The following is a 10,822-nucleotide window of genomic DNA, read 5'->3' as shown; positions in this document are numbered from 1 at the left end:
AGAATGACTCTCCCTTGAGGGTCCTTTTCTTAGAAACTCCAGTCTCCACCACCAACATTTAAAATGCAAGAGTGGATTGGGTGACATTCAAGAAGAAATAACTAGAAAAAAATTAATATGATACTAACAGCTTGTCATATCATGCATTCAGAGACACCCATTGTCCTATAAAATAAAGGAAGGGTATCAATTTCGCTGTTTCATTTATAAGTTCTAACAAGGTTGCATCAGGAAGAGGAGGAAGGTCTGAAATTAGGCAAGTGGGGAAGAAGGGCATGAAAGAAAAGGATGATTACAAGCTCCTGGAGGGATGAGGTATGTATGTTATTTCCAGTATATGTTCCCCAAACCCCTACTTAGTGGAGTTTGCCCCATGTGAGAGCACTGTACTAAGTGCTTGGGCCAGTACAATATAACAGAATTGGTAGACATGTTCCCTGCTCATATCTTGAGAGTCCAGATTAATGACTGAAAATGCTGCTGACACAATGCTCTAGATTATTAGCAGCACCTAGATGTTATGATTCAACATAAACATAAAACTGAGTAAATCAGGACTGAAGTCTCTTAGAGTGGGCCCTTTGAGTGTAAGGGAGTGAGTTATACACAGTAACAAAGAAAGTGTTATCTACTCTATAGGTGGAAATGTCTAATACCCTAAAAAGCACTTCAATTACGGCGAGACACTTTAAACGACTTATGGGCCCAGAGACTTAAAATTGGGAGGAGATTCACATTTTTTACTGGTGTGGTCAATTGGCTAAATTTCATATTTTTATTTCTAGTAATAAAGATGAATTAGCCATCCATTTGGGAGAGGCAAAGGAAAGGGAAATTCAGCCTAAATAGAGCAACAGCTGAGAAGTGGGCTGTGCGGCGTACATACACATGTGTAATACATAGAAATCCTGTTGCCTTTGTGAAGATGATTTTTCTTTATGCAACCTCCCGCAAGGTATTTGCAAAGAAGAGCCCGAGCTGCTAAACCGCTGCTTGGGTTCCTGTGAAAGTCTGGTAGCCTGGCTAAATCGCCGCCACAAATTCTTCCCATAGTAGAGTCCTCTAAAATGAATAGCACATGCAGAGGAAAAAGCTAAACCCTTTGACGTCACTCCCGAAATGAGGAAACATAAACAGAAAAGGCTCCACTCCAGTAAGCTGCCAGTGCTAAAGCTGATTGGTCTCTGCTTTTCCTTGCCTGTGGCAACTGACAGCACCTCCCAGCAGAGAAGGGCCTTCTGCTTGCTCGCACAGTCGGACCGAAGTCAGTCGGACTGCAGCAAGCTGTAGTCTACCCCAGCGCTTGCCTGGGAGAAAAGTGTACTCTGTTAGAGACTCTGCTTTTTTTTTTTTCCTCCAAGGGAGTGTGTTTGTGTGTGTGTGCACGCGTGGTGCGTGCTTGCGTGCGTGTGTGTAGTTGGTTTTTCTTTTTTTTTTACTTAATTCTATTCCTAATCCTGGATGAAGTTGCTGGATTCTGCAGCACAAGTCTTCATGAACAAACAGCACCGCTCAGAGATTTCACGGCATTCAGAGGTCACAGAACTGCCACTATGGTTAAATGTCTTGTTTAATGGTTGAGGTATGTACAGAAAAATTTCAGCAGCAACCTGAATTTTTTTGAAAGGGGAGGTAAATTGCAAAACTGGGGGAAGCTTGTCTTATTAAAAACAGAATATACATATATATTTTCTGTCTGTGATTGTTACTACAGCAACCAGCTTTTGAATATTTCCTTCCTATTTTCTATTCAGACTGGCTGAACATTTTCACTTGTCCTGAATTAACTATTTGAGAGCATTAAGGGTTCATTTCCTATTAGAACAGTGAAACAACAGGATCTGGTAGCTAGTTCTTTGTGCCTTCATTGAGGAAAACAGTGCTTTTTCTGAATGCAAAATTCCTTCTGCTCCTCTCAGTCCTAAATTACAATAGCATCTATGTAGACCTTTCAGTTAGTTTACATAGTTTGCTTTTGCTTCTTCCTTAATCTATGTGTGGGGTGGTTTAAGGGAGGCACATGGGAAGGGGTATTGGGGATATCAGTATTGGGGATATCAGTATCAAAGCAGTCTTTTTTTCTTGATGTTTTCATCATTGATTTAAAACCAAAGAAAATTAAGTAGCTAAAGAGCGTGGAGGTGGTGGTAAGATTGAAGGTAGGCAAATCTACAGAAAAGCATGTCAAAGTAACACATTTGTCTGTATGTGTCATTCCAGTATTATTTTTAGGGTACCTTGGGTTTAATAGTCATAAGGCAAAACACAGATTTAGACATATATGTAAAGTGGCTTCAGTTTTTTTTAAGTCTCCTTTTTATTACTCATGATTTCCAGATAGCCTTAGCCTGCACTCGCTGGAGACAGAACTGGAAATTTAATTAGTAACTGAAATGATAGAATCTGGTGGCTATTGAATGACATGTAGAGATCCAATCCATCATCCAGCATTCGGTGGTCTAACCTGAATGACTTTTGCGGTGTAAACAGTGAACACGGTACATTCTGCAGGAAATGAGTACAACTACTAATACAGAACTAACAGGGTTGTTTTTGGTGGCCTATTACCAATACATCTGTGGGGAGCTGGAGGGAGTGTGCAAAAAAGAAGATAGCACCTGAATGAAAAAAAGATCCTATCAAAACTGCAAATTCCCTTTACAGTTCTTCTAATGAAATTTAAGTGGGGTAGGCATTCTCCTACACCAGTTAAATAAGGGAGTTCTGCAGAGATGATGTCTTTCCCCTCCAAACTTATTTAATGGCAGGTAAGATCATACTGTTCGAAAACATGAGTGTGCCTGCCGACCCTCTTCCCTGATTTTAATTCTGTGCTACTGTTCCTAACTTCTCATAAGTAAAATCTTTAAAATCAGTTCACCTGAACAGCAATATTGTGCAGGGGAAAGCTTGCTTAGCAAATTTTAAAGGGTTAAAAAAAGAAAAGAACTGCACTAGTTTCAAATATACCAAGTTAAGGGCTGCAAAAATATTAGCTCTGAAATGCAGAGGATGTGCTGTGAATGGACAATTGCTATTCTGCAGTGCCTAGTGGGAAAACAAGGACTTTGTGTATTGCAAATGCATAACTGCAGCCCCTCCATTTCCTTTTCTGTATCTTGCACTGCTGGAGAGGGAAACAAAGAAGGATTCAGGAACACATCTTTATTGCCATCGTCTCTACTAAATTGAAGTATCATATTGTCTCAAGTAGTATCCCAGCACTGGATCTTAATAGCTGGATAGTTGGCCAACTCCCTATCCCCTACAACATCCAACACTTTACCCCTGAAATTGTAACCTACCTGATTTCAGATCATGCAGAGTTTCTTGAAGTATGGAAGGCAAAATTCAAATGTGTGTGTGTGTGTGTGTGTGTGTATTTGTGTGTGATAATGTGTGTACACGCTCGTGTGCTACACAAAAGTGGGGAAACCTCACTGCCACACAAAATAATCCAAATCTTCAGGAAAGAATAAACCCAACGTTGGAATAAGGAATTTTTTTCATATTTGTCCATGTCAGACTTCTAATGGGAACTCCACTGAACAGTAGTAATAATACTTGTTTATTATTACAACTCAGCCACTTGTTTGCTGAGTGAACTTGGGCAAGTCACTTCACTTCTCTGAGCCTCAGTTACCTCATTTCTAAAATAATAATAATAATAACGATGGTGACGATGATGGTAATTGAGGTATTTGTTAAGCTCTTACTATGTGCCAATCACTGTTATAAGTACAGGGGTAGAAACCAGATAATCAGGTCAGACACAGTCTCCGTCCCACATGGGGCTCACGGTCCTAATCCCCATTTTACAGATGAGGCAGGGAAGTGAAGTGACGTGGCCAAGGTCACCAAGCAGACGTATGGCGGAGCCGGAATTAAAACCCACTTCCTCTGACTTCCAGATCTGTGCTCTTTCCACTGGGGCATGCTGCAACTCCCCTTTAATCTTAAAATGGGAATTAGGATCGTGAGCCCCATGTGGGACCTGGACTGTGTCCAACGTAATGAGCTTATCTCTAATCCCACTGCTTAGTTCAGTGCCTGGCACATAGTAAGTGCTTCAAAAATACAAAGGAGTCTCTCCTGTCCCACCGTCGACCCCTGGCCCAAGTCCGACCTCTGGCCTGGAATGCCCTCTGTCCTCACATATGCCCAACCAGCACATTTCCCCCCTTTAAAGCCCTACTGAAAGCTCACCTCCTCCAGGAGGCCTTCCCAACTTTTCCTCTGCTCCTTCTCCCCTCCCCGTTGCCCCGACTCCCTCCTTCTGCTCTACCCCCTCTCTGCTCCACTGCACTTGTGTATATTTGTACATATTAATTATTTGATTTATTTGATTAATGACATGTATATATCTATAATTCCATTTATTTATATCAATGCCATTGCTGCCTACTTGTTCGCTTTGTTTTGTTGTCTGTCTCCTCCCTTCTAGACTGTGAGCCCATTGTTGGGTAGGGATTGTCTCTTTGTTGCCAAATTGTACTTTCCAAGTGCTTAGTACAGTGCTCTGCACAAAGCAAATGCTCAGTAAATTCAATTTAATGAATAAACAATTGAATAATATTTACTATTGAATCCCCACTATTTCTAGCAGTTCCTTATGTCAGGGCATCTGTTAAAACCCTATATAGGCCCCACAGGAAAGGAAGTAGAAATTTTTTATCCTTGAAAACACTTTCTCATGACTTTGAAATTGTTTTTAGATAATGCAGTTTACTGGAATCTATCAAACATCTCCCCTTCTAGACTCTAAGCTTGCTGTAGTCATAGAACAGGTCTACCACCTCTCTTGTTCTCTCCCAAATGCTTAGTACAGTGCTCTCCACACAGTGAGTGCTCAATAAATACCATTGATTGATTGCTTGAAAATATCACCACATATCTAAATTACTATCTAGTGCAGTGCCATGATCTCCTATCATTTCAGGCAAAGCCAGGTTTTTGGAGTTTCTCCTTTCTCTGGGTGCACATGGAGAAAAATGAATCGATGAAGGAAAGACCAAAATGTTGGATGATGGAAGGACCAGTAATCCTGAAGAGTAAGCAAGTTTGCTCCCGGGAAATAGAGCCCTAACTGGGATAGACTGAGCTGCCATGATCAGAGTTAGATACGACGTTACCATTCCAGGAAAGACACTTAACATGGCAGAATCACAGAACATGGTCTGGGAAAACCTCTTTGAGGGTTTAGATCCACTCAAGAACTTTTCAGCCATTTTGGGAAGGGTACCATTTGGGAAGTTGGCACCTCTTATCTGAACCAACAGTTGACCAGTATTGCTGAACCGAGACCTAAAACACCATTTAGAGACAACTCACAAACATTAGCCCCCTCCTTCCTCTCCCCCTCCTTCTCCTCCCCATCCCCCCCACCTTACCTCCTTCCCCTCCCCACAGCACCTGTATATATGTATATATGTTTGTACATATTTATTTTACTTGTACATATTTATTCTATTTATTTTATTTTGCTAATATGTTTTGTTTCATTGTCCGTCTCCCCCTTCTAGACTGTGAGCCCGCTGTTGGGTAGGGACCGTCTCTATATGTCGCCAACTTGTACTTCCCAAGCGCTTAGTACAGTGCTCCGCGCACAGTAAGGGCTCAGTAAATACGATTGAATGAATGAATGAAACATTAACAGTTAAGCCATCCCTTTCTCTCAAGCGAAGAAGTAAGCAGACAGGATAGTCTCAGATCTCTATTTTAGAGGAGGAAATGCAGTTCTACAGTGGTTTAGCAAAGGCACAGGGGCTGTAGTCCCCTGCTGGGCTGTGAAGCACGCCATTAATGGTTGAGAATCAGTTTTGGAGTAGGAATCTCTGCTTCTCTTTGACTAAAGTGTTCCAGCCAGGGCACTGTGCATTCTAGCAATTGGTGTCTCTTTAGGCAGTTCGTTTACGATCTAAAGGTTTAGGCTGTGATATGTACTTTATATTATAGGCACACGCAATTTACCCCTCTTTAATAGACGCCAACTTACTCCTCTTTGATAAGAGCTTACTTCATAGTGATAATAGCATTCATACTTATCGCGTGTCCACTTGATGCAGGGAACTGCATTGGGTGTTTGCTTTGTAAAGCTGGACTGTAAGTTCGTTGTGGACAGGAAATGTCACTGTTTACTGTTGTATTGCACTTTCCCAAGCGCTGAGTACAGTGCTCTGCAAATGGTGAGTGCTCAATAAATATGACTGAATGAACGATTGATTGAATGACTGGCTAGGCTGCTGGGCCGGTCGGCAGAGCACTGCTCTGGAAATCAGAAGAATTGGTTTCTAATTCTGAATCTGCCTGCTGGACTATCCTGTCAGTAGTGAGAATTTCTGACCCAAGAACTATTTAGGATGTTCCACAGTGAGGTCAGAAGTATTGAAAATTACCTAGCCAGTATGGGCAGTGAAGAGCAATGTACCAAACGCTTAGTACAGAGAAGCAGTGTGGCTCAGTGGAAAGAGCCCGGGCTTTGGAGTCAGAGGTCATGGGTTCAAATCCTGGCTCCGCACTTGTCAGCTGTGTGACTTTGGGCAAGTCATTTCACTTCTCTGGGCCTCAGTTACCTCATCTGTAAAATGGGGATTAAGACTGTGAGCCCCCCCGTGGGACAACCTGGTCACCTTGTATCCTCCCCAGCGCTTAGAACGCTTAGAGCACTTGCTGGGTAGGGATTGTCTCTATTTGTTTCCAAATTGTACTTTCCAAGTGCTTAGTACAGTGCTCTGCACAAAGTAAATGCTCAGTAAATTCAATTGAATGAATAATTGAGTAGTATTTACTACTGAATCCCCACTATATCTAGCAGTTCCTCGCGTAAGAGCATCAGTTAAAACCCAATATAGGCCCCACAGGAAAGGAAGTAGAAATTTTTTATCCTTGAAAACACTTTCTCATGACTTTGAAATTGTTTTTAGATAATGCAGTTTAGTGGAATCTATCAAACATCTCCCTTTCTAGACTCTAAGCTTGCTGTAGTCATAGAACAGGTCTACCACCTCTCTTGTTCTCTCCCAAATGCTTAGCACAGTGCTCTCCACACAGTGAGTGCTCAATAAATACCATTGATTGATTGCTTGAAAATATCACCACATATCTAAATTACTATCTAGTGCAGTGCCATGATCTCCTGTCATTTCAGGCAAAGCCATGTTTAGTGAGCTTTGCACATAGTAAACGCTCAACAAATGCCATTATTATTATTATTACACACAGAGAACACTCAATGAATATCATTAATTGATTGAAATACCTGTCGGGTGATGGTTCTGGGACACTCTATCATCACTATACTGTGGTCACTTCTGCCAAAAATAGATCACGAATGTAAAAATACTTTGAGTGTACTCAGTAATGTGTTGATTGCCCCTCCCTACTCCATTCCCGCCTACTCTCTGGTTGACCCTGTGTCCAGCCAAGAAGCAAAATGGCCTAGTGGATAAAGCAAAGGCCTGGGAATCAGAAGGTCATGGGTTCTAATCCCAGCTCTGCCACTTCTCTGCCGTGTGTCCTTGGGGAAGTCACTTCACTTCTCTGTGCCTCACTTTCCTTGTCTGTAAAATGGGGTTTGAAACTGTGAGCCCCATGTGGGACAGGGACTGTGTCCAACCTGATTTGCATATATCCACCCCTGTGATTAGTTCAGTGACTGGCATATAGTAAGTGCTTAACAAATACCTCGGTTATTATTATTAACGACCTATGTATTCCAGGAGATTCCCACTGGGTGCTGGGGAAAGGGAAGACCACCACCAGGGGAAGCATTAGGGAACAAGAGATGACCCCCTCATCCTGAGGAGCTGAATCTAGGCTCCTGCAGCCCCCATATCCCCTCCCTCATTCCGCAGCTCCCGATTTCTAGTAGAAGTAGACTCCTCAGTAGTTGTGAGGAATGTAAGCTCTCCCTCCCCTCCCCAAATTTCCCCATGGGTGCTTTTCGGATCTCTTTGGAACCACTGCCCTTAGGGAGATCTCTTGGGAGTCACATCACTGTGGTTCTTTCTGGAGTTCTGGCTTAGCCCTGACACTCACTTGCTTTTAAGGAGACGTCATAAATGAGGAGCTATAATTCAAACATTTAACAAACAGTTTTGTTACTTCCTGCTTCTTCTTTTCCCCCTCCAAAACGGTGCAGAGCTGCAGCAAGACATACAAGATACATGAGTGTTACTAAAATGTTTTCCTAAAAAACCCAGCCTCTTTTCCTTTATGTTCTAAAGAACAGATATAACAGTGAAAAATGTAAATGTCTTGGTTTTATTTTATCTGTCTATCTGTTATATGTCTGCTTGTCACCACTGAAAATATATTAAATGTAAATCCCAGATGTGTTCTATATAGAGGGCAACAGCATAGTATTTTGGAGTATTTTGACTAGTTATTTTTCCAAAATTTTACTCACATTTCTTTCAAATGGAAAACTATTTATTACAGAAAATGGCAGTCCCATGAAATACACATATGTATCCAATTAATTTTTCCAAACATTGTTGTAATTCCCAGCGGGGTGTCTTCTGTTTCATCTTTATAACTAGTGCTTAAACAAAAATAGAAAAATTTCACTGAATTATGAATATTAAAGTAATAGCAACTTTCTTCTAAACACCCAACATCTGGGCTATCCTGTTCCTACCTTCTCTGTCTCCTCACTAAATTGGGAGTGGATATCATGAAAGAGTCAAAAGCATTAATATCTCACGAAATAGTACATTCTTAATGCTGTACTATGTGAATTAGTTTACAATTCGTAGTTGTTAAATTACGGAGAATCAAGGTATCTGTGGAGCATATCAATAATAAGGATATTCTCTGGAAAACTGAATCAAATAAAACAAGGAATTGACTAAATTTCTTCACAGCCACCCTAATAAATTTAAAACTCTCATCAAATTCCATAAAGCAAAATTCTCTGTAAACATTGTTGCAACCCAAAAATCCCTTTTTCTGTTTGGCTTCAAGGTAAACTATCTGGGCAATAGTTATGTAATAGTCATTATTTACTGAGAGAATCTGGTTTTCTACTATGAAATCATGTGCTCACTGGTGAACCAAGTGATGAAATTGCATTCCTGTGAATTTTCGCTTCTTTTTCTGCCTCCCATACTCCTCCGGCAGCAGCAGCAGCATCCCTTCCTCTAGGACACTCTTGCTTTTCCATTAGAGATCAAATCCCTCATTAGGTTATAGCGGAGAGATCCTTAAACTAATGGTATTTATTAATCTCTTACTATGTGCAAATCCTGTGCCAAGCACAGTAACCCCAGCCCTGAGAGGCTCAGGACAGAAAATAGTTTTTTAGTGGGGGAGTTTCTCTTCTGGGGAGAGGCCCATCTCTCTAGCAGTGTCCCTTGGACAAATAAGGATTGATATCTGTAATGTTGAAATAACGAGAAACCCTAATATGACTTGTAGCATTAAAGAATCCTGGCTCCCCCACTTATCTGCTGTGTGACCTTGGGCAAGTCACTTAACTTTTCTGTGCCTCAGTTCCCTCATCTATAAAATGGGGATTAACACTGTGAGCCTGATGTGCAACATGGACTGAGTTCAACCTGATTAACCCCAGCACTTAATGTCTGACAATATAGTCAGTGCTTAACAAATATCATTAAAAAAAAATATGGGTTGTTTTCTTGGTCATGTCTTTGCCTTGTATAAATTTAGCTTCGGGAGGCTCAATTTTGTCATCTGTACCAACCCCCATTTTACAGATGAGGTAACTGAGGCACGGAGAAGTTAAGTGACTTGCCCAAGGTCACACAGCCAACACGTGGTTAAGCTGGAATTAGACTGTGCCTCAGTTACCTCATCTGTAAAATGGGGATTAAGACTGGGAGCCCCCCGTGGGACAACCTGATCACCTTGTAACCTCCCCAGCACTTAGAACAGTGCTTTGCACATAGTAAGTGCTTAATAAATGCCATTATTATTATTATTATTATTATTATTATTATGGGTCCCAGGCCCATGCTCTATCCCCTAGGCCATTCTGCATCTGAGAGCCTCATGTGGGACATGGACTCCATCCAACCTGATTAGCTTGTGTCTATCCCAGTGCTTAGTACAGTGCATGGCACATAGTAAGCACTTAGCAAATACCATTAAAAAGGGACATTTCTTTCCTCTCCTTGCATCAGCGCATACTGCCTGAGCTATCACCCATTTATATGACCCTTCCTTTTCCTGTTTCAAACTGACTCCCATAGAGGACTCTTGATAAAGTGGAGAATTTCTGTTTTCTCTCAGGATTTCTGCCATGGCATTTCTCATGTAAATGAAAGATTATTCTCCCAATTCAGTGTCCAAATCAATTTCAAGCCAAATAAAGCTCAAATAAGCACTTCCCTTCCCTTCAATCCGTCAAAATCACCTGAAGGATTTCCTACTGAAAAATAGTAAGAAAAATTAAATGAAAAACTGGAAATCAGCCTGTGTTATCGGGTTAAAATTTATTCTTTATGTAGGTTTCCATGAAACGTAGAACATAAAGATTATTAGTCAATTTTTAATTTCAAAAGTTTTGATTGCACCCAATTTAAATTCTCTAAGACACTATTTCTTTAAAGTTTTCATCGCTATATAAAACTCCTAAATCCTAGATAGGAAAACATATCTTCTGGGAAGGGAACTAATCTACCAACTCCATTGTATTTACTCTCTGAAGTGCTTAGTACAGTGCTCTGCACATAGTAAGTGCTCAATAAATAGCTTTGATTGATTGATTGTTATGAAATATCCTGTATAAAGTTCAGCTATCCTCTCCAATTCTCTGTCTTGCAAAAATCTAACTCCATGATTAGGGACAAACACGATCATA

At 40.9% G+C, this 10,822-nt stretch overlaps 1 protein-coding gene across 1 annotated transcript in view; it reads left to right on the top strand.

Annotated features, from left to right (window-relative positions):
* Window positions 1–1,317: 1,317 nt before the first annotated feature.
* Window positions 1,318–10,822, top strand: part of PDE7B (phosphodiesterase 7B) — a 457,009-nt gene continuing 447,504 nt past the window's right edge. The window contains exon 1 of the mRNA XM_038740710.1: window positions 1,318–1,582. Coding sequence (XP_038596638.1) covers window positions 1,562–1,582 — 21 coding nt within the window. The 5' untranslated portion in view covers window positions 1,318–1,561. The remainder of the gene's footprint in view (window positions 1,583–10,822) is intronic.

Source organism: Tachyglossus aculeatus, chromosome 2 (assembly GCF_015852505.1).
Source record: "Tachyglossus aculeatus isolate mTacAcu1 chromosome 2, mTacAcu1.pri, whole genome shotgun sequence".
Classification (NCBI taxonomy): domain Eukaryota; kingdom Metazoa; phylum Chordata; class Mammalia; order Monotremata; family Tachyglossidae; genus Tachyglossus; species Tachyglossus aculeatus.
Note: the sequence above shows the minus strand (reverse complement) of the source record. Positions and strands in the feature narration are given on the sequence as shown.